Here is a 27,641-nt window from a genome sequence, read left to right as displayed (position 1 = left end):
TTTTTAATTTCAAAATTTTCGGTATTTTTAATATTGCAAGGAACTGACTGTAGATCATACCGCCCTGTACTAAAGATACTTATCTAATTTTATTCGTTTTAAATACTTCAGTCTTGATAATTCTTAATTGTCAACTTGTCAATACTTTGATGTTTTAAACGTCAGTAATGGCAATGACAGGAAAGCACAGACTACACTCAAATATTTGAAACGTCAGAAAAGTGACGTCAAGGATTTTGTGTCCGCGGCTGTATGTCTACAAGTAACGTCCATGTGTATTACTGGTTGCCTACTTTAACTTGGTTTTAGAACTCGTATTTTCTTAAAAACAAAGATCATAAAAATTCGAAAATTCCGCCTTTTCAATTTTTGTAGTTTGCAATTAGATTCCAACCTTTAATTCCGATTAAATAATATAATAAAGTTCCGTGGGCGTCCACATTTATTTATTTTTCTGTCAACTGTCAAAGCGGCGCCACGTGCGCCCTCTGTCATCACGTCACCTGTCAATCTGCCGCGCTCGATTTGAATTCCAACCCTTAAACCACGTAATCTACAACCCTTTTAGTGTAATTTGTGGTGTTTTCAAACACCCCTTTGTGCACCAACAGAATTCACATCGTTGTGGAAAAGCCTGAGGCAATCTGTGACTGTTTTCATCAAATATGGTCTAATTGGAGTAAATCCTCGTGTGAGGTTATCTCAGACCGTGCCGACAAAGACAGAAGATGTTTTCTCCGTTGCGTGGAGGACCACGCTACAGTGATGTTTGTCGTAGCCGCGCCAGAAGGTCGGTCATTTTTAGTAGCGCTTTTGCAGGCGCTTGATGTGGACGTGTTCACGCAAAAATCCCAATAATATTTACGACATTTACGTAAAACCTTCCGCAATTCGTCTGAAATGTCGCAGAATTCATCTTGCGGCAAACGACAGTCCGCGAGACAGCTGGTGAGTGCCCTACAAACCACTTTAGTGTACTACTTTAGTCGCCATAGTCGCTTTTATAAAACTCACGTAACTAAAAATTGAAGTTGTCGGTCGCCATGCCTTCACACACGACTCACGAACAAAATCGACGGAAAAATCGCAAAATTCGCGCTGATTTCGTCGTTTTCGGTGGAATCAAGTCGCCGTGGGTTTGTTTACCAAGCGTCGCAGTAGGCCGCTAAAGAAAAACAAAAGAATCCAGGCTTCGACACGGCCGCTGGATGTTTGTTGGTCATTGGTTAATCGACAGTTTCCGTCATGGGACTTTTATCATGGGAGTTTCTGGGTTTGTCAAAGGGATGTTGATTTATTTAGGTTGCGGCGAAAACGCGACGACGAAGCCGTTGATAATGCGAAACACGTGTCGCTGAGGTTGTAATCGGAAATTATTTTGCACATGCTGGAGGAAGAAGCTTTTCTTGGACACCTCCACTGCTGCTCTATTATTAGATCCGCTTTTCGGACATTTCTAGAGAAATTGTCGCCGTTTTGTTGTTATTCTTGCCCACAAATGGTAATCCTGCCTTTATCTTCCATGAAAAACAAAAAACAACGTTATAATACTAAGGGGGCTGTGAAATTGGAGTCTGTTGGTAGTACTGCTTTTATGTCATATGTCAAGCACCTCCGTGACAGTTTGAGGTTAAACACGAGAAGCCTTGTCAAACTTTTGACAGTTTAAGGTTAAATATGACGCAATGTTCTCTTGACAGTTCTGCCAACACGCACAGCCTGCTACACGCCACTTTTTCAATCCAATTCGGTTGTAAAGTGCGTTTCTTGGGCTAATACTCCACAAATGGAAAACGAAATTAGGATTATACTTCTCCACAACAAAAGGGGAGCTTATTTAATGAAAACTGACACGAAATTGTGGAATTTTAGCAGTCGCGACCACCTCAATATGTAAATTTCCAACTTTATCGCAAGCAAATGGTCAAAATCATAGACTCTTGCTTGTTTTTCAAGATGGCTGCAGGAGCAATAGTACTAAATCTTGGCCATTTTTGTTTTGGTTCATTTATGTAGTCTTAACTAAATTGCTTTGCTCGGATTTACCCTCTCTATCGATTTACGTTTATTGGACAAGCTCGTGGAGCTTTTATTCTAAATAATTGACAGAAGAATAGGTGTAGGTGTATGCTTTGGAAATGATTGATGAAAATTTGGATATTTATCAATGCGTTTGCTGTCATTACTTATCATGGTCGTTGATCGCTACATGAGAATAACTATTAAATAGAGAAATTGATAGTTCTAATGATGACCTAATGACCCATTCTAATTATTGTGAGGTTATGAGTGATAAGTAAACACAGGATGAGTAATGGTAGCTTTTTGACTTACCCTCGTACACTCACTTTTTAACAATTTTTACTATTCCACTCTTGCGTATTTTTTTGGGATTATACAGGTGTTCCGTATATAATGGCTTTCTTTTAGATTTTCTTCAAATTCTGTCTTTCAAAACTATCATAAAAGAAAAACAGAGACGTGATTTTCAATTTATTAAGTATGCAAATTTGGTGAAATTTTGGTTGGCGCTACAATAAAAATTCTAAAAATGTTGTTTTTTGTTCTAAATTTTTGTAATTTGGAGTGTTAAATATGTGTGGCCAATGGAGTATCGCCTGCAAATTTGATAATATATACACTAAAATTACGAGAGAAATGGATATTAAAAGAGAATGTTGAAAAATTTTGGTCAGCCCTAAATTAAAAAATTCTCAAAATTTTGTTTTTTGTTCTAAATCTTTGTAATTTGTCATTATAAATATTTGTGTCCAATAGAGTATCGCCTGCAAATTTGATTGCCTTTGCACAAAAATTACGAGAGAAATGGGAATTAAAGAAAATGTTGAAAATTTCTGGTCGGCTCTAAACTGAAAAATTCTAAAAATTTAGTTTTTTGTTCTAAATTTTTCTAATTTGGCGTGTTGAATATGTGTGCTCAATGGAGTTTGGCCTGCAAATTTGATTACAATTGCACTAAAAGTACGAAAGAAATGGCAATTAAAACAGAATGTTGAAAATTTCTGGTCGGTTCAAAGCTAAAAAATTCTAAAAATGTTGTTTTTTGTTCTAAATTTTTGTAATTTGGCAGGTTGAATATGTGTGCCCAATGAAGTATCGCCTGCAAATTTGATAACATTTACACTAAAATGACGAGATAATTGAAAATTAAAAGAGAATGTTGAAAATTTCTGGTCGGCTCTAACCTGAAAATTTTTAAAAATTTTGTTTTTTGTTCTAAATTTTTGTAATTTGGCAGATCGAATATGAATGTTTAATGGAGTAACTTCTGCAAATTTTATTACTTTACTACTAAAATTACTAGAGAAATCGAATTTTAAGGCAAATATTAAAAATTTATGTTCGGCTCTAAACAGAAAAATTCTAAAAATTATGTTTTTTGTTCGATTTTTTTGTAATTTGGCGTGTTAAATATATATGCTCAATGGAGTATCGCCTGCAAATTTTATTACATTTGCACTAAAATTACGAAAGAAATGGAAAATAAAACAGAATGTTGAAAATTTCTGGTCGGCTCTTATACTAAAAAATTCTAAAAATTTTGTTTTTGTTCTAAATTTTTGTAATTTGGCGTGTTGAATATGTGTGCTCAATGGAGTTTGGCCTGCAAATTTGATTACAATTGCACTAAAATTACGAAAGAAATGGCAATTAAAACAGAATGTTGAAAATTTCTGGTCGGCTCAAAGCTAAAAAATTCTAAAAATGTTGTTTTTTGTTCTAAATTTTTGTAATTTGGCAGGTTCAATATGTGTGCCCATTGAAGTATCGCCTGCAAATTTGATAACATTTACACTAAAATTACGAGATAATTAAATTAAAAGAGAACGTTGAAAATTTCTGGTCGGCTCTAATCTGAAAATTTTTAAAAATTTTGTTTTTTGTTCTAAATTTTTGTAATTTGGCAGATCGAATAAGAATGTTTAATGGAGTAACTTCTGCAAATTTTATTACTTTACTACTAAAATTACTAGAGAAATCGAATTTTAAGGCAAATATTAAAAATTTATGTTCGGCTCTAAACAGAAAAATTCTAAAAATTGTGTTTTTTGTTCGATTTTTTTGTAATTTGGCGTGTTAAATATATATGCTCAATGGAGTATCGCCTGCAAATTTTATTACATTTGCACTAAAATTACGAAAGAAATGGAAAATAAAACAGACTGTTGAAAATTTCTGGTCGGCTCTTATACTAAAAAATTCTAAAAATTTTGTTTTTGTTCTAAATTTTTGTAATTTCGCGTGTTGGATATGTGTACCCAATGGAGTATCGCCTGCAAATTTGATTACTCTTGCACTAAAATTACAAGAGAAATAAAAATTAAAAGAGAATGTTGAAAATTTCTAATTGGGATTAAACTATTTTTTTTTAAATTGTTTTTCGTTTAAAATTTTTGTAATTTGGCACATTGAATAATAGTGTCTATAGGAGTAAAGTCCGCAAATTTTGTTACATTTGCACTAAAATTACGAGAGAAATGGAAATTAAAAGAGAATGTTAAAAAAAATTTATCTCGATTTTTATTGGTATTAGTATAATTTCTTTTTGCATTTTTCTTAGTTTGCCTTTACTGTTGCTAGTTTTCATAACGATGAGGTTAAGTTAGAAAAAATAAAAGATAGGAGAGGAAAATGCGCTGATAGTGGATTCAAAACGATCAAAAAATAAACTCCAAGTCAAAATTACAAACTTTAAATTCCCATCAAAGTTTCACCCATTTTAAACCTTTGATATTAAAACTCAGTTAAATACGTTTCCTTTAGTTTATTATGCAAATGTTAACCCAAGACATTTCATGACTACAAAGTATAGTTTACCTCACATGACAACACGTCGATATTTTCCAATTTGAGAAGAAATCTGACCATAGAAAATCCATCGTGCAGGAATTTTTTCTCAGAGAGTTGGTACCTAATTGAATTAAGTAATAAAGTGTAGGTAGCCCTGAAAGCTTCCGTTTTTTGGCGCGATTTATGAAAAAAGCGTGTCCATTGCGAGCCATACTGTTTAATTAATAAACAGCTCCTGAAACTCACTTTGCGAGAAATTTCCTCGTTTCTTTGCGCATGTCCTGAAATTTTCAGGCGTCCACTCTCCTCGAACTTTCAGTCTTCCTTTCAGTTGCACAAAATGGCGCACAGGGGTAAAAAGCTCCCTCGCGAACACGATCGACAAAATTACATATCACGTATGGTACGTGTCCATCGCCATTTCTTTCTTTTACCATCAGTGCGTTATCTCTGTGGGTGTTGACAGTGGACGAGTTTCAATATTGATTTTCTCGCTTATATGCAGTATATTGATTTGCGGCGGTATTAAACCGGATTGAGAAAATTGTTGATTTCCACTGACCGCAAAAACAGCCACAGGTGTTCTTGGTGCGACTTTTCATTTCCTTTGTTGCAGAGGGAACGCAAACAGAAGAAGCTTTATTCAGAAGACTGGGCTTTGGGTGACGATGAAATCGAAGGCCGGAGGTCTTTCAACCTCCAGGAAAAGCTGGAGAATCCGCTTTTCGCAACCCACAGCACCGTCAAGGAGATGCATGGCAACGAGTTGAACGTCGCGTACTTCCAGAAGCATGGATTCAACACTCCGTTGCTGTTCAAAGAGAAGACTGGGTTGGGTGAGTGATTTTTATGACGACACTTAACACGGAGGATTTACATTACGAAATGAAGGAGTTGGTAAAGTTTTAATCCTTAATGGCGTAATAAGAAGTGAGCGAAAAACAACACTGGAATGAGTTTAGCGCGGAATTTTTAATGGCGGAAGGGAAATCACGAACGCGCTGAAAATTTGACCCATTTTTCATGGCGACATTTGCTTGTTGTTTTTTATTCCTGCATTTTGTAACAGGTTTCTGTAACGGGGAGTGAAAAGCTCATTATTTTCACCTGAAATGTTGGTTGCATAGTAGCTCGAATTACGATTTTTTTTTCGTTTTTCGTTGAGCTGAATGGTGAATTTTTTTTTAGTTTGGTGGGTTAAAAAAGTGTGTCCAATGGAGTAATGCCTGCAAAATTTATTACTGTAGCGCTGAAATTATCAGGGAAATGGATATTAAAAGAAAATTTCGAAAATTTTGCCTCGCACTAAAAGAAACAATTGTACAACTTTTGTTTTTTGTTCATTTTTTTTTTAATTTGGCAGATGTAACAAGAGTGCCTAGTGGAGTAACGTCTGCAAATGTGGTTACTTTAGCACTTAAATTACCAGAGAAATGGAAATGAAAAGATAATTCTGAAAATTTTACAAAAAACTGAAAAATTCTAAAAACTTTGTTTTTTGTTCTAAATTTTTGTAAGTTGGCAGATTGAATAATTGTGTCTAATAGAGTAACTCCTGCAAATTTTATTAGATTAGCATTAAAATTACCAGAGAAATGGAAATTAAAAGAGAATTATAAAAATTTTGGGTCGACTCTAAACTGAAAATTTCTAAAAGCTTTCTTTTTTGTTCTAATTTTTTGTAATTTGGCACATCGAATAAGAGTGTATAATGGAGTAACTCCTGCAATTTTTATTGGATTAACATTAAAAGTACCAGAGAAATGGAAATTAAAAGAGAATTATGAAAATTTTTGGTCGGCTCTAAACTGAATATTTCTAAAAACTTCGTTTTTTGTTCTAAATTTTTGTATATTGGCGGATAGAATACGAGTGTCTAATGTAGTAACTCCTGCAAATTTTATAACTTTAGGACTAAAATTACTAGAGAAATGGAAATTAAAAGAGAATTATGAAAATTTTGGTCTGCTTTAACTAAAAATTTCTAAAATCTTTGTTTTTTTTTGTTCTAAATTTTTGTTATTTGTCACATCAAATAAAAATGTATAATGAAGTAACTCTTGCAAATTTTATTAGATTAGCATTAAAATTTCCAGACAAATGAAAATTTAAAGAGAATCATGAAAATTTTTAGTTGGCTTTAAAACTGTAAAATTCTAAAAACTTTCTTTTACTTCTTTGGCATATCGAATAAGAGTGTATAATGGAGTAACTCTTGCAAATTTTATTAGATTAGCATTAAAATTACCAGAGAAATGAAAATTATAAGAGAATTATGAAAATTTTTGGTCGAGTTTAAACTGAATATTTCTAAAAACTTGTTTTTTGTTCTAAATTTTTGTATATTGGCGGATCGAATAAGAGTGTCTAATGGAGTAACTCCTGCAAATTTTATTACTTTAGCACTAAAATTACTAGAGAAATGGAAATTAAAAGAGAATTATGAAAATTTTATTGTATGTTCTAAACAAAAAATTTCTAAAATCTTTGTTTTTTTGTTTTAAATTTTTGTTATTTGGCGAATCGGATAAGAGTGTCTAATGGACTAACTCCTGTAAATTTTATTAGATTAGCATTAAAATTACCAGACATAATGGAAATTTAAAGTGAATTATGAAAATTTTTGTTGGCTCTAAAAATTTGTTTTTTGTTCTAAATTTTTGTAAATTGGCACATCGAATAAAAGTGTATAATGGAGTAACTCTTGCAAATTTTATTAGATTAGCATTAAAATTTCCAGACAAATGGAAATTTAAAGAGAATTATGAAAATTTATGGTTGGTTCTAAAACTGAAAAATTCTAAAAACTTTCTTTTTACTTCAAAATTTTTGTAATTTGGCACATCGAATAAAAATGTATAATGGAGTTACCCCTTCAAATTTTATTATATTCGCATTAAAATTACCAGACAAATGGAAATTTAAAGTGAATTATGAAAATTTTTGTTGGCTCTAAAACTGAAAAATTCTAAAAACTTTGTTTTTTTTTCTAAATTTTTGTAATTTGTCGAATCGAATAAGAGTGTCTAATGAAGTAACTCCTGCAAATTTTATTAGAGTAGCACAAAAATTTCTAGAGAAATGGAAATTAAAAGAAAATGAAAATTTTTGGTTGGCTCTAAATTGAAAAATTCTAAAATCTTTCTTTTTGTTTCAAATTTTTGTAATTTGGTAAATGGAATAAGAGTGTCTAGTGGAGTAACTCTTGCAAATTTGATTACATTAGCACTAAAATTACCAGAGATACGGAAATTTAAAGTGAATTATGAAAATTTTTGGTTGGCTCTAAAACTGAAAAATTCTAAAATCTTTCTTTTTTGTTTTAAATTTTTGTAATTTGGTAGATCGAATAAGAGTGTCTAATGGAGCAACTTCTGCAAAATGAATCACTTTAGAACTAAAATTACCAGAGAAATGGAAATTAAAAGAGAATTATGAAAATTTTTGGTCGGCTTTGAACCGAAAATTTTTAATTTTTTTTTTTTTGTTTTAAATTTTTGTAATTTGGTAAATGGAATAAGAGTGTCTATTGGAGTAACTTCTGCAAAATTGATTACTTTAGCACTAAAATTACCAGATAAATGGAGCTTAAAAGACAACGTTGAAATCTTCTGGTCGGCTTGAAACTAAAAGATTCTAAAAATGTTTTTTTGTTCTAAATTTTTCTAATTTGCCGTACTAAAAATGTGTGCCTAATTCAATAACACCTGCGAATTTTATCACTTTAACACTAAAATTAGAGAAATGTAAACTAAAAGAATTTTGGAAAATAATTTTCGAAATTCTTAAAGTTATGTACTCCATCATTATTACATTCTGTTACATAGTTGAACGAACTAGTGTTATTATTATCACACTAAGCATGTGATCTACCGTTGAAATAAAAACTCAATCCACTCCAGAAGACTATTTATAACATTTATAATATCTTCAGTCTTTACTTAAACTGTTGCCCATTAAAATGGAAATGTGACCTAAAACTTGCCACGACTCATGAAATGAAATTGAAAATGAAACATGAAATTTGCATTAATCCCGGAATTGTCCACATTAAATATTATGCATTACCTATACCTTGTTCATCAAGTTAAAATGAGATACCAACTTTTAAACTTCAGCTTTAATTTTAATTTTAAATTTTACGACTTTTAAAATTAGATTACGCTGTGAACTGAAATGGCTCTTTATTTATTTACGCCAAACTATCGGTCATTACGTTGTATCAATTATTCTGTCTTCCCTGCTTGAAAGTTTGGAAAAGAAATGAGACAGGGAGGATTGCTTGTTTTTGCACCATAAAGTACGAGCGCGCTTTCCGAGCTGAACAAAATTAATTTGAAGTTGGGGGAAAGTTTTATTTTCGGATTGTGCGGATAAAAAAGTAATAATGATCAAAAGTTTGTTTTTAATAAATTTGTTAATTTACGAACTATAAGGAAATTAATTTTGGCGATTTGAAAGTTGAATTAACTCGATTTAAATCATAAATAGAAGTTATTTGAGGATACTTTTGTTTGGTTTTCAAGTTTAATCTCAAAATGTGCGTGAAATTAATTTGTTGAAGATTTCGAGAATTTTGGAGTTTCAAACAACTTAAAGTTTTCAGTGACAGCTGGAAAAAGATTATTTTGGAGCTTTAAGAGTTGGAGGGTTAGGAAACTTTCTTCGTTTAGTTTAGTGTCCATTAGAGATCCATAAATCTTTATGGTAAATATTTGAGAAACATTTTCAGACGTTTTGTTTCTGCTTTGAGATTATATGCTCGTACCTCGAATTAATAAGAAAAAGTAAACGCAACATTATTTGTAAGCGTCTATGGGTGCTGGTTTCAGTGCATTTCATAATTGCATGGCGCGTATAATTTTACAAAAAGCACAGTTTCCGTTATTTTGCTTTGATGCATTTTATTTGAAGTTACACTTATTTTTGTCTTATTTGCGGGTCGTTAGGTGGGGGCTAAAATGAGCGAACAAATTTTTAAAGGGGCTTGAAAATTTGCCGAATTCCTAGGTTTTGGTTTGCTCTTAAATAAATTATTCTAAAAAAATTGTTTTTTGTTTTAATTTTTTTTCTAATGTGGCAGATCGAATAAGAGAGTCTGATGGAGTAACTTCGGCAAATTTTATTACACTAGCATTAAAATTACAAAAGAAATGGAAATTAAATGAAAATATTGAAATTGAAAATTTTGGTTGGCTCTAAAATGAAAAATTTCACAAAAATTTGTTTTTTTGTTTAAAATTTCGTAATTTGATAGATCGAATAATAGTTACTTTAGCATTAAAATTACTAGAATAATGGAAATTTAAAGAGAACTTTGAAAATTTTTAGTCGGTTCTAAATTGAAAAATTCAAAAATCTTTCTTTTTTATTCTAAATTTTTGTAATTTGGATGATCAAATAAGAGAGTCTATTGGAGTAACTCCTACAAATTTGATTGCTTTAAGACTAAAATTACTAGAGAAATGGAATTTAAAGGAAATTTAAGAACATTTTTGGTCTGGTCTAAACTGAAAAATTCTGAAATCCTTGTTTCTTGTTCTAAATTTTTGTAATTTGTCGTATCGAATAAGAATCTCTGATGGAGTAACTCCTGCAAATTTGATTTTTTTAGCACTAAAATTACCAGAGAAATGGAAGTTAAAAGAGAATTATGAAAATTTTTGGTCGGCTCGAACCTGAAAAATTCAAAAAATTTTCTTTTTTGTTCTAAACTTTTGAATTTTGTAGATCGAATAAGAGTTTCTAATGGAGTAACTCCTGCAAATTTTATTACTTTAGCACTAAAGTTACCAGAGAAATGGAAGTTTAAAGAGAATTATGAAAATGTTTGATCTGCTCTAAACTGAAAAATTCTAAAATCTTTCTTTTTTGTTCTAAATTTTTGTACTTTGGTAGATCGAATAAGAGTCGCTAATGGAGTAATTTCTGCAAATTTGATTGCTTTAGCTCTACAATTATCAGATAAATGGAAGTTTAAAGAGAATTACGAAAATTTTTGGTGTGCTTTAAACTGAAAAATTCTAAAATCTATGTTTGTTGTTCTAAATTTTTGTAATTTGGAGTATCGAATGAGAGTCTCTAACGGAGTAACTCCTGCCAATTTTATTACTTTAGCACTAAAATTACTAGAGAAATGGAAATTAAAATAGAATTATGAAAATTTTGGTCAGCTCTAAACTGAAAAATTCTAAAATCTTTGTTTTTAGTTCTAAGTTTTTGTAATTTGGCTGATCGAATAAGATTGTCTAATTTAGTAACTCCTGCAAATTTGATTGCTTTAGCACTAAAATTACCAGAGAAATGGGAATCAAAAGAAAATGTTGAAAATTTTTGGTTGGTTCTAAATTGAAAAATTCTAAAAAATAATTGTTTTTTGTTCAAAATTTTGTAATTTGGCATATTGATTAAGAGTGAAATTTGGCGTCTTCTCGCATTTTCGATATTATTATCATTATTACTCTTTATTTTTTTCCTTTTGAAGAAAAAGAGTGATGGCTTGCTCAGCTTATAAAAATAATTGATCACACGGCAGTTTCAGCGAATGGACATTAATTTATGTGCCACTTTAAAATGTAATAAACACGGCGTCACTTGATTTATAGGGGTTACAAATCGATACTTCAGTATACAGGGTGCAACTCGTATTTTATAAAAAAAATTACGATTCCAATGAATTCCCAGCACTTAATCCTGGAATAATTTCCAACAGGTCTCCGCGTCCCGACGTCCAACTTCTCAATAAACGACGTCCGGATGTGCGTCGGCTCCCGTCGCATCCTCGACGTCATGGACGTGAATACCCAAAAGAACAGCGAGATGACAATGAAAGAATGGCAAAAGTACTACGAAGATCCGGATAAGGATAAACTCCTTAACGTAATCTCCTTGGAGTTTTCCCACACGAAGTTGGAAAATTACGTTCAAAGTCCCACTGTGGTGCGTCAGGTGGATTGGGTCGACTGCGTCTGGCCCCGACACCTCAAGGAAAGCCAAACCGAAGCCACCAACCTCCTCGAAGACATGAAATACCCCAAAGTTCAAAAATACTGCCTTATGTCCGTCAAGGGCTGTTACACGGATTTCCACGTCGATTTCGGCGGCACCTCCGTCTGGTATCACATCCTAAAGGGAGGAAAAGTGTTTTGGTTGATTCCTCCAACCGAACACAATCTTGCTTTGTACGAGCGGTGGGTGCTATCAGGGAAACAGTCGGACATTTTTTTCGGTGATACCGTCGATAAATGCGCGAGGATCTCGTTAATGGAAGGAAACACGTTTTTCATCCCCACGGGGTGGATTCACGCGGTCTATACACCAGTAGATTCGTTAGTTTTCGGGGGGAATTTCCTACATTCCTACGGGATCGATAAACAGTTGAAGATTGCACATGTTGAAGACACCACCAAAGTGCCGCAGAAGTTCCGCTATCCCTTCTTCACGGAAATGTTGTGGTACGTGCTGGAGAGGTACGTCCATTGTCTGCTGGGCAACTCCCACCTCACGACGGGGCAGGACGCCGCCATCCCCCCAGAGAGGCCGCACGTGCACCTCACCCAGGCGGAGCTGCATGGGTTGAAGGTGAAAAATTTTCCCGGCGCATCCACCAATTTTTCTTATTATTTTTTTTAATTTCAGGAAATCGTGATGTTCCTCCACATGCTCCCCGCTAACAAAAAGAACGTCCCGGACCTCATCCGGGACCCGGTGTCCCTCATCCAGGACGTGCGCACCCTCATCGGCTTCCACCGGCAGGACAACCGCGACCTGGCCATCACCGGCCGCCCCGTTCTCTACCTACCCGACGACCCCGACCACCGGAAGTCGCTTTACCCGCGCCCCTACATGAAGAACAACGGGATCCGGCCGCCCAAACCCGCCTTCAAGTCGAAATCAGGCCCGGGCCCGGGAGATAAGGGGGGGCCGCGACGACGGCGCACCAGATGCAAGAAGTGTGAAGCGTGTCAGCGGAGCGATTGCGGCGAGTGCAGTTTCTGTTTGGACATGGTGAAGTTCGGAGGACCGGGGAGGGCGAAACAGACGTGCAACATGAGACAGTGTTTACAGCCGATGTTGCCGGTGACGGCGGCGTGTGTGCATTGCGGGTTGGATGGGTGGAACCAGACGCCGGTCACGCCGCTGACCAAGGGGCCGCAGAGGTGCGAGAGCGCCAGCAACCTCATGGAGTGTTCGGTGAGTTTTGTTTGTTTGTGCTTTCCATCTATAAGAAACATAGAGTGAACCGAATTTGATTTATGACCGAAAATTTGCAAGTACTTTAAAAACGATTATAAATCAAATTCGGTTCACTCGAAAACGGACTGTGGAAACGACGAGACGTTATATCATCAAGATTAGAAGGTTGTCTCTTGAAATACCTCGTCTTTAGTTAACACAATGAAAGATAAGCGTCGCCGCAATTATCCTCCGCTTGAATTACAATTGAAATGATCACTGTGTAGTAATTTTAATGCAATTTGTACACAACCGCACGGGTTCCTGTTATCTATTTCGGTCGTCTGAATTAGCATTGCATCAACTCTACTATAGAGTGGAATCTGCTTTAATCTTCTCTAATCTTTATAATCCTCGGTGCTTGAATGAATGGATCATTGTTCTTAAAAAATGAAACTAGTTGAATTGTATTGTTTTACGTGTTTAGAATTGAAAGTAATTACACGAAAGTTATGACGATTAATTGTACAGACAGAATGGTAGTTTTTGTTGGTTGGACATGAAACAAAAAAATTGATTGCTCTGTCGTCCCTTCTTTTTGTACACGAGAGAATAATGAGATTAGAGGGACTCTGAAAGCTTTTAGAAAGTTGGAATAATAAATAAATGAAAAACCGGTAGTTCTATCAACAGGAATATCGAAATTGCGCTTAAATTAGACCACTGAAATTTTAAAACTGTAATGTCTCAACAGTTTGATGACGATTTCAAAACTGTTCTTGCTGGTTTGGTACGACCATAAAAATCGAATTAGATCCGATATATGTCCCAAATGGCTAAAAAAATTCTGACCAAATAGTCGCTTCTCAGGTGTAAAGTATTGCCTGGATTGACTTCAAATTTCATGAACTTACAGATTTTAAGATGATTTTTGGATTGGTACCGGTTTTAATCTGGTACGACCACGTTTGAGGAAAATCCAAAAAAAGTTTTAAAGCGCACTCGAATTCTTCCATTGAAATTTTAAAACATGCAATTTCTCAACAGTTTGAGGAGCAATTTTTATGTTCTTGGTACCACTTTACGCAGACTTTCATGACAAATTCAAATCTGTCTTTGCTAGTTTGGTACGACCATAAATAACTGAATTAGATCCGATTATATTCGCCCAACTGGCTAAAGAAATTTCGAGCCAAATAGTCGCTGCTCGGGCATAATGTACTTGCTGGATCTACATGAAATTGTATACATTTATAGATTTTGAGCTGATCTTTCGATTGGTACCGGTTTTAGCCTAGTTCGACCACGTTTGAGGAACAACCAAAAAAAAAAGAAATCGCGCTTGAATTCTTCCACTGAAATTTTAATAGTTACAGTTTCTCAACAGTTTGACGGGCAATTTTGATTTTCTTAATACCACTTTACGCAGAAATTTATGACGAATTCAAATCTGTCTTTGCTAGCTTGGTACGACCACAAAAAAACTGAATTAGAATAGATTATGTGCGCCCAACTGACTAAACTAATTTCTAGCCAAATAGGCTCTGCTCAGGCATAAAGTACTTGCTGGATCTACATGAAATTTTGTACAGTTATAGATTGTAAGCTGATTTTTTGATTGGTACCGGTTTTAACCTAGTACGACACGTTCGAGAAAATAAAAAAAAATGAAATCGCGTTTGAATTCTCCCACTGAAATTTCAAAACTTGCAGTTTTTCAACAGTTTGAGGAGCAATTTTGATGTTCTTGGTGCCACTTTACGCAGAATTTCATGACGAATTCAAAACTGTCTTTGCTAGTTTGGTACGGCCACTAAAAACTGAATTAGATCCGATTATGTGCGCCCAACTGGCTAAACTAATTTTTATCCAAATAGTTGCTTCTCAGACAGAAAGTAATTGCTTGATCAGCATAAAATTTCGCATACTTATAGATTCTGTGCTGATATTTCGATTGGTACCTGTTTTAACCTAGTACTGCCATGTTTGAGGAAAAACAAAAAAAAATTAAATTGTGCTCTAATTCTCCTATTGAAATTTTAAAACTTGCAATTTCACAACAGTTTGATGAGCAATTTTGATGTTCTTGGTACCACTTTACGCAGAATTTTATAACGAATTTAAAACTGCCTTTGCTAGTTTGGTACGACCACAAAAAACTGAATTAGAATAGATTATGTGCGCCCAACTGGCTAAACTAATTTCTAGCCAAATAGTAGTTGCTCAGGCATAAAGTACTTGCTGGATCTACATGAAATTTTGTACCTCTATAGATTCTGAGCTGATCTTTCGATTGGTACCGGTCTTAACCTGGTACGACCACGTTTTAAGAATAAGCAAAAAAAGTTGAAATTGCGCTAGAATTCTCCCACTCGGATTTTAAAAGTTGCAATTTTTCAACAGTTTGATGAGCAATTTTGATGTTCTTGGTACCACTTTACCCAGATTTTCGACGAATTCGAATACATCTTTGCTAGTTTGGTAAAACCACAAAAAACTGAATTAGATCCGCTTATGTGCGCCCAACTGGCTAAACTAATTTCTAGCCAAATAATCACTGACCGTTTTGAAATCATCATGAAATTCTGCATAAAGTAGTACCAATAACATCAAAACCGCTCCTCGAACAACAAAGTTTTGTAAACGGTACTTTTTTCTATTATCATTAAAAAAAAATGTGACAAATCACCTAAAATGTACCCTCAAACTGTCAATTTGTCAGAAGCACGGGTACCATCATAATTTAATTTTCAAAAGCCACTAATCCTGCATCGCAGTGCTCAATTTTTGATTCCTCAGCATTATCTTAAATTCAAATAAAGCTTCGATGCGCAGGCTTCCATTATTGACATTTCAATTCTGTCAGCGTACGTTTTACCAAGTTTGTTATACAGGAATTTTATTACTTCCAAACATAAATCAACAGGTTGGGGATCTTTAAAAGTAAAACAAATGGTTTTGGAACGTTTCACAGCGCTACCAACATTAAAAAAGTCATAGACGCAATTTTTTCGATAATTCAACTGTGGCGGACGTCCAGAGCAATTATAAAATCGTTTGCAATATGGGATTCTAAAAGGGATCCTTAGGGAAAACAACTCAATTATTTGGATGCGGGAAATCAATAGTCTCTATATTGTGGGTACATATTGACAAGAGACTTCCGAATGCGAGTTAAAAAGTGTAATCGTTCTGTTTGACACAAGAGAACACAGTTTGGTTGAAATAATTCGATGGAAACTTTTCGTAGTTATCACAAATTTATTACTAGGCTTTCAACTCCACATTTATTTCATTCTACTTTCAAACTAAACGCATAAAACTTTAAACAACCCTCGGAGTCGAGAATTCTTTCAATAACGCCACCCCCACCTCGTCAAACTAAAAATTCTCTTTTAATAGTATCGTTTATCGTTTACATTCCGCTCCACGTAAAATACGATCCCTTTGAGAAATACATATTTGGGAAGCAATTCTGCTCAGACTAACATTAACAAAACTTTAACTAGATCAATGCTAAAACTGGTGGAACTGTAGCGCACCTGTTCCTTCAAATGAGTGAACTTCAAAAGCACTTTGACGAGTTCGAAGGTTGTTGAAAACGTGAGGAAAATCAAATAAATTAGAAAATAAAGAAAGAAAAATGGTGGAGGCGCCGGGTTCGGAAAACTTTGTAAAAAGGCGCAGGTGAGATTCTTTTCGAAGGAAAAACTTTCAAGCAAGAAAATAAATAAACCAAGGAGCATTTCTGAAGGAACTAATTGGCTGAAATTTCGGTAGCAACGGCTGAAATCGAGGCAGGTCAGCTCTTTGACTTTAAGCCGCAGTAATCTGTTTGATAGCCAATAAAAATGACCGACTTTAGTTTAATTAATTCAATTTGTCGTGGCAATGGAGGTGGTTGCGGATTTAACGGTTTTGTGCCACAGAAAAAACATAAACTTTTTAATACTCTGATCAAAGGGAAGTTTAGTCGGGCAAAAAGCGTCGCGTCGCGTCGGGAGGATTCGAAATGCTATAAATATTAATTCCTTTTCGACGGTTTTTATTTATTTTTGCATGCGTTTTTATTCTCTTGTTATCGATTGTTTTCTATTCTTAGAATATGATAAGAAAATGGATGTCACATCGTAATTATAATGTTTACGAAAAAAGAGAGATCCGGAAAATAATTGATTGGTTTATTTTAAAACGTGGTGGTACCAAGTTAAGTCTAACGTCAATCGAAACACCAGCTCAAAATCTATAGGTATTTGAAATTTCATGCAGATAAAGCAAGTACTTTATGGAAAACAAAAAAAAATGAAATTGCGCTCGAATTCTCTCACTAAAATTTTAAAAGTTGAGATTTCTCAACAGTTTGATGAGCAATTTTGATGTTCTTGGTACCACTTTACGCAGAATTTCATGACGAATTCAAAACTGTCTTTGCTGGTTTGGTACGATCACAAAAAACTGAATTAGATCCGATTATGCGCACCCAACTGCTCAAACTAATTTCTAGCCAAATACTTGTTGCTCAGGCATAAAGTACTTGCTGGATTTACATGAAATTCCGTACATTTATAGATTCTGAGCTTATCTTTTGATTGGTACCGGTTTTAACCTAGTACGACCACGTTTTAGGAAAAACCAAAAAAACACTGAAATCGCGCTCAAATTCTCTCACTGAGATTTTTAAAGTTGCAATTTCTCAACAGTCTGATAAGCAGTTTTGATGTTCTTAGTACCACTTTACGCAGAATTTCATGATGAATTGAAAACTGTCTTTGCGAACTTGGTACGACCACAATAAACTGAATTAGATGCGATTATGTGCGCCCAACTGGCTAAACTAATTTCTAGCCAAATAGTCGCTGCTCAGGCATAAAGTACTTGCTGGATTTACATGAAATTTTGTACACTTATAAATTCTGAGCTGATTTTTTGATTGGAACCGGTCTTAACCTTGTACGAGCACGTTTTAGGAAAAACCAAAAAAATTGAAATCGCGGTTGAATTTTCCCACTGAGATTTTAAAAGTTGCAATATTTCAACAGTTTGACTAGCAATTTTGATGTTCTTGGTACCATTTTACGCAGAATTTTATGACCAATTTAAAACTCTCATTGCTAGTTTGGTACGACCACTAAAAACTGAAGTAGATCCGATTATGTTCGCCCAACTGACTAAACTAATTTCTAGCTAAATAGTCGATGCTCAGGCACAAAGTACTTACTGGATCAGCATAAAATTTTGTATGCTTATAGATTCTGAGCTGATCTTTTGATTAGTACCGGTTTTAGCCTAGTACAACCACGTCTGATGAAAAACAAAAAAAAATTGAAATCGCGCTTGAATTTTCTCACTGAGATTTTAAAAGTTGCAATTTCTAAACAGTTTGATGATTAATTTTGATGTTCTTGGTACCACTTTACGCAGAATTTCATGACGAATTCAAAACTGTCTTTGCTGGTTTGGTACGATCACAAAAAACTGAATTAGATCCGATTATGCGCACCCAACTGCTCAAACTAATTTCTAGCCAAATACTTGTTGCTCAGGCATAAAGTACTTGCTGGATTTACATGAAATTCCGTACATTTATAGATTCTGAGCTTATCTTTTGATTGGTACCGGTTTTAACCTAGTACGACCACGTTTTAGGAAAAACCAAAAAAAAACACTGAAATCGCGCTTGAATTTTCTCACTGAGATTTTAAAACTTGCAATTTCTCAACACTTTTATGAGCAGTTTTGATGTTCTTGGTACCACTTTACGTAGAATTTTGTGACAAACTCAAATCCGTTTTTGCTAGTTTGGTACGACCACTGAAAGCTAAATTAGATCCGATTATGTGCGCCCAACTGGCCAAAATAATTTCTAGCCAAATAGTCGCTGCTCAGGCATAAAGTTCTGCTTGGATTGACTTCAAATTTCGTACACATATAGATCTTAGGATGATCTTTGGATTGGTACCGGTTTTAACCCGATCCGACGTTTAAAAAATTACCAAGGAAAGTTTGAAATCGCGTGGAAATTCTCCCACTGAAATTCTAAAACTCGCAATTTCTCAACAGTTTGACGACTAATTTTGGTGCTCTTGTTACTACTTAACGCAGAATTTTATGACGATTTCTAAACTATTTTTGATATTTGGGTAAGACTACAGAAAACTGAATCAGATTCGATTTTGTGTGCTCAAATAGCTAAATCAAATTCTGTCAAAATAGACGCTGCTTAGGCATAAAGTACTGGCTAGATTGACTTCAAATTTTGTACACTTATACATTTTGAGATTATATTTCGATTGGTACTAGTTTGAACTTGGTGCGACCACGTTTTCAAGTTAAAAAGTGTTTTATTCTTATACAAGAGCCAAAATCTTTTTACTAAAATCTAAAAACTCGAGTCTCTCGTCAGATATACGAGCAATTTTGATATTCTGGGTACCATTTTACGCAGAATTTTACAACAAACACAGAACTGGCTTTGAAATTTTGGTACGACTACAAATTACGACGAAAATTGATTTTAACCCGGCGCCTCCACCATTTTTCACAAGTCTGAAAAACACTTTTTAATTATTTTCATTTTTGCAGGTGTGTTACGAGATCGCCCACCCCATGTGCGTGCAGCGCCTCTGCCCCGACTTCACCGGCTACATCAACGAAGACATGCCAAACTCTTGGGAATGTCCGATGTGCTGCAAGCTAGGCAAGAACACCGACTACCGACCGCGCCACTTCCGAGCCCGCCAAAAATCCTCGGATATGCGGAGAATGTCGATAAGTTCCGACGCGTCAAGCGCATTCGAAAACAAAGTCCATCAAGAACATTACTCGGACTCCGGCAGTGAAAACGACAATAAAGATAACAAAGACTTATTACCCATCAAGAAGCGGCGCAGCAGCGAAGGGGCCGATATGGAAACGAAGACGCAACCGGCGGATCTGCCGCGGAAAACCGCGTTCCGGATGCAGTTGGCGCAACAGATCGCCAGCAACTCCACGAAGATGCTGAAGAAGCCGATGGTGGTGGTGCGACCGGCGCCCATCATGATGATGAATCCTCTACCCACGAATAACCTGGCGTTGGATAAAAGATGCGTTTTGAACGTCTTCAAGTATCTCAACTCGAAAGACTTACTCAACTGTGCTTTAGTTTGTAAGACTTGGGCCACGTATTCCATCGATCCGTCTCTGTGGAAAGTCATGGAGTTCGCGCGGAGGCACATCTCTTCAGACATCTTGAAAGGGACCGTCCGAAGACAGCCCGAAGTGTTAAGACTGGACTGGTGTCATATCAACAAGTTCCAATTGCCTTGGCTCATCCAGAGGTTAAGCAACCTCAAAGAACTCAGTTTGGTTAGTGTAAACGTGAAAACCGCGATCTCCTTACGTACCAACCATTCCGCCATCTTGCAATACTTAGATCTTAGCTTCATTTCGGATTTCAACGATGTCGCTCTTCGGGAGATCCTCGGCCCAAACAACGACTCGCGAAGAGGTTTAGCCGACGAGAAGATCCGTTTCCGGAACTTACGCACTTTGAAACTCGCCGGAAATGACGTCACGGACATCGCGATGAGATACGTCACGCAATATCTACCGAATTTGCAACATTTGAGTTTGAGCTTGTGTCCGAGGATCAGTGATGCCGGCATTGCTCAGCTAACGACCAAACCAGCCAATACAGTCACTTCGCTTGTTAGTTTAGACTTAAGTCATTCGAAATTGGTTACCGAGACCAGCTTAGATCATTTATCAAAATGCGAGAATTTGGTCAGATTAGACTGCCGACATGCGCTGCAGATTTCCACGCAAGCGTTAATCAAATTTGCGGCCAAAAGTGATAAGAATCTGCAAGTTAGGGACATTAAACTTGTGGACAAGAGACAGCAGAAAGTGCAATGAGCGGGGGGAGTCATCATAGGAGTTATTTCAGTTGTTTTTATTGTGATGTAATACGTAACACTTTATTTATTTACTTAAAACAAATTCATGCTTTGTGTCTATATTTTCAAGATGGATGCTTATGGGTGCTATTTATATGCACGCATTGTAAATAGAGTATTATTCTTTCATAAGCATTTCGATATAATTTGTAACAGATAGTAACTGAAAATACAATTTTTATATTATTCGTCCCTTTGTTTTCATTTTTAAACACCGCGCGCAAATTCAAGTTGTAGTTCGTCCCGCAACCGCACGTGGCTCACAGTTTGTTGGTAATACAGAAACCTGTAAACCGTGGAAATATAACCTAATTCCTCCGACTTCTTGGTGAACAAACGAAATAAAATTTTTTTACAGAAAATGTCGATTTTGAAGTCCTTCCTGGACATTGCCTCCATGAACCCCCAGAAACGGGGCCCCCACCGATGCAAAGTCTGCAGATTTTGGACCAAATCGATGATTTTGATGATCAATCACATTCGGCGCCACGAAGAAGGGGGCCTTCGATGGTTCAACTGCCGAAACTCTGTGGAAATGTTTTCTTGTATTGACTGCAATTTTACCACAGATACTACAATATTGTTTAAGAAGCATCTGCAAGAGTGCTACCTAGAAAAGAAGGAGTCTTTGGTTGAACGAATCTACACGTGCCAGAATTGCAGTTTTTGGACTTATTTTATGTTGGACTGGTACAAACACGTGTCAAATTGTAAAAAAAAGGCCAGGAAGGCTTCTAGGGGTCATTTAAATCGACAAAATCAGTGGTTTCATTGTGACAAATGCGATTTCAAGACAGGAGAAGTCCGACAGTTAGAGGATCATTTAGAGGGACATTTAGAGTGGTTGAATTGTGACGAATGCGATTTCAAAACGAAGCAAAAATTGAACTACAAAAAACATTTGCGGCTACATATAAACAGAAACTGGCTGCAATGTGATCAGTGTAATTTTAAAACGCAATTCAAACTAAACTTGGAGGCGCACAAAATTCTACGACATTTGGACGATAATAAAATTCAGTGGTTTAAATGTGAGAAGTGTTCTTTTCAAACACAAGAAAGAAGTTGTTTGGGAAAACACAAAAAACAAGAGCATTGGAATGACGATGACAGTCAGTGGCTCGAATGTGATTATTGTTTTTTTCAAGCGAAAAATAAAATGGTTTTGAAGAGCCACGAAATGAACAGACATTCGAATGAGGACGAAATTTAGTGGTTTAGTTGTGACCAGTGCTGCTTTAAATGTAAAGATAATGCAAATGATAAGAATTTGAATTTTTGGGGACAGAAGTACATAAGCAGATAAGCCGAATTGCATCAATAGATTCACGTTTACGTGACACTTCCGGTTATTGCATGTTTAAATTATATATGCAAGTTGAAAATCACTTTATGTATAATGTGCTATACATAAATTGTATCATTTCTGAAATACAGTCGACTCCGCTTAATAAGGACACATCGGGAAAATCCATTTTGTCCCAGTAATCCGGAGGTCTCAGTAAACCGGAGATCAGCCAAAACTTGAAGAAAAACATGTTTTTTCCTAATTTACATTTTCACTATTGATTATAAATACAAAAACAATAATAAAATTAGTACAAAAAAAACACTAAACGTTAATAATTTCTTTTTTTTTAAATGCTTAAATCATTTCGAAACATTAAAAATTTGAAATCGTGTCGTAATATGTAGGTTCAATTCTTAGTGGGGAGTTGTAGATTCTCTAGTTGATTATATTTGTTTCTCGAAAAATGCGATTTATAAATATTTTGTTTATTTTTTGTTATTTTTTTTCCCGATTATTCGATGTTTTGTCCCAAGAAAGAGGAGAAACTTTACCTATATTTGATTCCGTTTTTTAAAATGTCCTAATAAAGCGGATGTCCCAATTATCCGGAGGTCCAATTAAGCAAAGTCGACTTTATCTCGATTTTTCAAAAAAAAAAAAAAAATTTGTATTACAAAAAAAAATACTTCCACAAACATTTTTGAGATTTTTTGTTATTTCTATTAGACCACTAAATTGGTTTATAAAAAATCTACATAAAATGGAATTGTCATTCCAAAGCATGCTTAAAAAATTGGAATCAAAAGTGTAAAAACATTTTTTTCCGTACTTTTGGTAGGAAATACATAAAGTTAACATATAATTTTATTGTACGTTTGTATTGCGATTATTGTAATTAACGTGGCAATCTTGAAATAAATTATAGGCTACTTATCTCGTAAAAAAAATTTTCACTTTTGTTGTGCAATTTTTTTTAGAAAAAATCAAGATACCTCTAAAATAATTCAATTTAACTATAGCACATCATACATAAAGCCACCTTTAATTTGGATGTATAATTTGAAAATGCAATAATACATGGGGTCTCCCATTTTAAATAAGCAAGTTGACTACTACTTCCGGCATAACCGGAAGTGTCACGAATATGTGAACATTGTCATTCAATTTGTCTTATTCGCTTATTTATGTCCCCAAAATTTCTAATTCTCATCTTTTGTACTTTATGAGAAAAATGTCTAAACGTCTATACAGGATGTCCCAGAACTCGCGCCCCAGAGAGAAAGGGCTTATGGAGGCAACAATTCTGAACCAAAATTTTGAAACCATAATTTTTTAACTCAAAAAATAACCGAGATAAGACAAAAAAACTGTAGCCAATCCCGAAGCCGAACAGAATTTGAAAATTGGTAACTATGGACACATACTATCATCCATTGGTCAGTTAAGCATTAGACTCTCGTTGCCTAGGAAATTGGGATGGCCATTTACTCCACTTCTCGAATAAGCTTTTGGGATTGGTTGTTAACTTTTTATCAGTTCTCGAATACTATTAAACTTAGTCAATTTTTGTTTTGAAATTTACCATCTATCTGTATTGCTGTCGGCACCCTCCCTTGTTCTCTGGGGCGCGAGTTCTGGGACACCCTGTATACGTTTATAACAGTTTGTTAAAGAGTTAACGAATCATTGTAAACAAAAACATGCAGATGGAGGAAACAAAGCAATTAAAATTGTTTTATTAAACATCTTTATCTGGTAGATTTTTTACCGAGAGGCGCGCAATTTCAAATAATGTGGTTCTCACCGCACCCGCAAGTCGCGCCACCGTCTGTCGGTAATACAGGAACCTGTTAACTTTTGTTAACGTAACCAAATTCTCGCAACTTCGTGCTCTCATTCGGTGAGTTAAATCCCAGAAAATGTCATTACAATAAATTCAGAAATTTCCAGAGCCCCCAAAATGTCGGTTTTGCAGTCTTTCCTGGACATTGCCTCCATGAACCCCTCGGGTACCCACCGTTGCAAATTGTGCAGCTTTTGGACCAAATCCGTGATTCTGATGATCAAGCATATTCAGCGCCACGAAGATGGGGGCCTTCAGTGGTTCAACTGTTGGAGTTCTGTTGAGCCGTTTTGTTGTATTGACTGTGATTTTAGTACAGATTCGACAATTTTGTTTAAGAAGCATTTGCGCGAGTGCTACTTATCAAAGAAGGAATTTATGGAAGAGACAATTTATAAATGTCGGAGTTGCAGTTTTAGGAGTTATTTCAAGTTGGACTGGTATAAACACGTGTCGAATTGTAAAAGAGCCCCCAGGGAGTCTCCAAATCAACCAGAAAAACGGTTGAGTGATGAGGAAAATCAGTGGTTTCATTGTAAGAGGTGCGATTTTAAAACGAAGTCTATCAGTTGGTTAGAAAATCATGTACCGGTATATGTACGTGACCCTAAGAGTCAGAAGTTCAAGTGTTCAAAGTGCGAGTTTCAAACAGTAAATAAAAGGAGTTTCAAGCAACACATAAAAACGCCACATTCGGTGATGTTCAAATGTGATCAGTGTAATTATAAGACCAAAATCAAAGGAAATTTAGATGTTCATCGAACTCGTAAACATTCAAAGGATGAAACTCGTTGGTTTAAATGTGACAAATGCGCTTATAAAACAAAAGTAGGAAAGTTTTTCGAATCTCATTGTAGACGAAACCATAATGAAAGTCAAGGATTCATATGTGAGAAATGCGGGTACCAAACTAAAAAGAATAGCATTTTAATTGAGCATTCAAAAATCCATTTGGAACCCGGAATTCAGTGTGATCAGTGCTCTTTTAAAACAAAAACAATGAAGTGTTTAAAAGTGCATAAAATGCGGATGCACGAGGAAATTCTTTGGGTTCAGTGTGAAAAATGCACTTTTAAAACAAAAACAAAAGTTTCCTTAGAAATTCATAAGAGACGAAAACACTTAAATGCCGATGAAGTTCAATGGCTGCATTGTGACCAATGTAGCTTTAAAACCCATGTGAGGGTGTATTTGAAGAGACATCAAATTAATATGCATTCGAATAAAATTAAACGGTTTAATTGTGATCAGTGCGCTTTTAAAAGTAAATTAAAATTATACTTAGAAAATCATAAAAGACGAAAACACTGCAATGCCGATGAGGTTCAATGGTTGCATTGTGACCAATGCAGCTTTCAAACCCATCAGAAAACGTATATGAAGAGACACCAAGTATACATGCATTCGAGTGAAATTAAATGGTTTAATTGTGATCAGTGCGCTTTTAAAAGTAAATTAAAATTATACTTAGAAATTCATAAAAAACAAAAACACTTGAATATCGATGAAGTTCAATGGCTGTATTGTGATCAATGCACCTTTAAAACTCATGAGAAGTTATATTTGAAGAGACACCTTTTATACATGCATTCAAATAAAATTAAATGGTTTAATTGTGATCAGTGCGCTTATCAAACTAAATTAAAATTAGCCTTAGAAATGCATAAAAGACGAAAACATTTCAATATTGATGAAGTTCAATGGCTGCATTGTGATCAATGCAGCTTTAAAACCCATGAGAAGACATATTTGAAGAGACACCAAGTATACATGCATTCGAGTAAAATTAAACAATTTAATTGTGATCAGTGCGCTTTTAAAAGTAAATTAAGATTAGCCTTAGAAATTCATAAAAGACGAAAACACTTCAATATCGATGAAGTTCAATGGCTGCATTGTGATCAATGCAGCTTTAAAACCCATGAGAAGACAAATTTGAAGAGACACCAAGTATACATGCATTCGAGTAAAAGTAAACAATTTAATTGTGATCAGTGCGCTTTTAAAAGTAAATTAAAATTATACTTAGAAAATCATAAAAAACGAAAACACTTCAATGCCGATGAGGTTCAATGGTTGTATTGTGACCAATGCAGCTTTAAAACCCATGAGAAGTCATCTTTGAAGAGTCACCAAGTATACATGCATTCCAGTAAAATTAAACGATTTAATTGTGATCAGTGCACTTTTAAAACTCATGAGGAGATATATTTGAAGAGACACCTTTTATACATGCATTCAAATAAAATTAAATGGTTTAATTGTGATCAGTGCGCTTTTAAAAGTAAATTAAGATTAACCTTAGAAATTCATAAAAAACGAAAACACTTCAATATTGATGAAGTTCAATGGCTGCATTGTGATCAATGCAGCTTTAAAACTCATGAGAGGACATATTTGAGGAGACACCATTTATACATGCATTCGAATAAAGTTAAATGGTTTCATTGTGATCAGTGCCTTTTTAAATCGAAAGAAAATAAACATTTAAGAAATCATAAAATACGAATACATTTGAATGACGATGAAATTGACTGGTTTAAATGTGATAAATGTGAATACAAAGGTAAATTAAGGGGTTATTTAAATAGTCATTATAAGAATAAACATTCTAATAAAAAAAACCAAAAAGTATCGAAAGTGTCGTAAAGCAAAATTTGCTTTTGTTGCATTATAAAAGTAGGATGTAAAATTGTTTTTAAATAAAAAAAAATAAAAATCGCTTTTTATCATGTTTTGTTTACTTCCACAATCCTAATAACAGTAATAACTAAACGTTTTTTTCTGCAGAGAATTTACCGACTTACAAAAGAGCAATTTTGAAACCAGCAAAATTTGAAAAAATTAGATACCTGTAATAGATACATGTCAATTTTGGTTAATAGATGGCTCCACAAGCAACTGTCAAAATTTTTACTGTTCTCAAAATGTGATCAAAAACAAAAATTTGTTCAGTAAAACCTCGATTATCCGGATCACCGATCTAAAAAAAAATACGTGCCGAAAGGTTTTCAGTTATCGTTTCGGATTATGCCAATAAAAAATGCGTGCCAAAGAATTTCCTGGTATTGCTAGAGCATTTTTAAAGAACGTTTCTTGAATAACCCATAAGCGAATTCGAAACTTGGCCCCCATCAAGAGGAAAAATTACAACAATAACAAAATATTTAAAAAACTTAATAAGTATACATATAATATTTGTATACTTTTCTAATAATCCAAGTTTTGCAACATTTTTTGTTTCTTTCCATATATTTAATTATCCGGATGACCTCTGCAACAATTAGTCCGGATAATCGAGGTTCTACTGTATTAACACATCTGCAAATCAGCATTGTGTCACTGGTTGTGCTAAACGACCAATCACAGAGCCGAATTTTAAATTTGGCGCCTGCAAAAAAATTTCTGCAGGAAAAAATGGAGTTTACTTTGCCGTTCTAAAACAGAAAGAATAGAAGCAACTTCAAAACAACTTAAAAGGATCATCTTTATTATAACCAATATTTTCTTCGTGCTTCTTTTTCTACTTTAAAATTTTATATTCAAATTACCCGCGTTCGTTTAAGTTGGCAACAACTCTTCT

The 27,641-nt window shown here is 34.8% G+C and overlaps 2 protein-coding genes across 3 annotated transcripts; both read left to right on the top strand.

Annotated features, from left to right (window-relative positions):
- The first annotated feature begins 758 nt into the window (after nucleotides 1–758).
- On the top strand, nucleotides 759–21,112 carry Kdm2 (Lysine demethylase 2). 2 transcript variants are annotated; one of them, XM_088033516.1, is made up of 5 exons: nucleotides 759–948; nucleotides 5,429–5,648; nucleotides 11,525–12,393; nucleotides 12,451–13,005; nucleotides 19,570–21,112. In XM_088033516.1, the coding sequence occupies exons 1-5, from the start codon at nucleotides 901–903 to the stop codon at nucleotides 20,881–20,883; spliced, it is 3,006 nt and encodes a 1,001-aa protein (XP_087889642.1). In that variant the 5' UTR covers nucleotides 759–900; the 3' UTR covers nucleotides 20,884–21,112. The 2 variants fall into 2 exon arrangements, with proteins under 2 accessions (XP_087889642.1, XP_087889641.1); XM_088033515.1 differs by lacking the exon at nucleotides 759–948 and adding an exon at nucleotides 5,111–5,215.
- A 66-nt stretch (nucleotides 21,113–21,178) lies between these two features.
- On the top strand, nucleotides 21,179–26,790 carry LOC148177671 (uncharacterized). The gene is made up of 13 exons (XM_088033386.1): nucleotides 21,179–22,136; nucleotides 22,232–22,408; nucleotides 22,455–22,522; nucleotides 22,646–22,680; nucleotides 22,749–22,780; nucleotides 22,942–22,953; nucleotides 23,054–23,084; nucleotides 23,141–23,152; nucleotides 23,235–23,267; nucleotides 23,467–23,469; nucleotides 23,879–23,970; nucleotides 24,059–24,115; nucleotides 24,166–26,790. The coding sequence occupies exons 1-13, from the start codon at nucleotides 21,286–21,288 to the stop codon at nucleotides 26,705–26,707; spliced, it is 3,945 nt and encodes a 1,314-aa protein (XP_087889512.1). The 5' UTR covers nucleotides 21,179–21,285; the 3' UTR covers nucleotides 26,708–26,790.
- The last annotated feature ends 851 nt before the right edge of the window (nucleotides 26,791–27,641 follow it).

Source organism: Gnatocerus cornutus, chromosome 3 (assembly GCF_029298725.1).
Source record: "Gnatocerus cornutus isolate USDA-ARS CGAHR chromosome 3, icGnaCorn1.1, whole genome shotgun sequence".
NCBI lineage: Eukaryota > Metazoa > Arthropoda > Insecta > Coleoptera > Tenebrionidae > Gnatocerus > Gnatocerus cornutus.
This window is presented reverse-complemented; position numbering and strand designations above follow the sequence as displayed.

Coding starts and splice junctions, on each gene's coding strand:
- LOC148177671 (XM_088033386.1), top strand. CDS start 21,286: ATGTCGATTTTGAAGTCCTTCCTGGACATTGCCTCCATGAACCCCCAG. Junction 22,681..22,748: donor ATATTTGTTTCTCGAAAAAT/GCGATTTATAAA, acceptor TTTTGTCCCAAG/AAAGAGGAGAAACTTTACCT. Junction 24,116..24,165: donor CAACTTCGTGCTCTCATTCG/GTGAGTTAAATC, acceptor AGAAATTTCCAG/AGCCCCCAAAATGTCGGTTT.
- Kdm2 (XM_088033515.1), top strand. CDS start 5,153: ATGGCGCACAGGGGTAAAAAGCTCCCTCGCGAACACGATCGACAAAAT. Junction 5,216..5,428: donor AAAATTACATATCACGTATG/GTACGTGTCCAT, acceptor CCTTTGTTGCAG/AGGGAACGCAAACAGAAGAA. Junction 12,394..12,450: donor CGGAGCTGCATGGGTTGAAG/GTGAAAAATTTT, acceptor TTTTAATTTCAG/GAAATCGTGATGTTCCTCCA.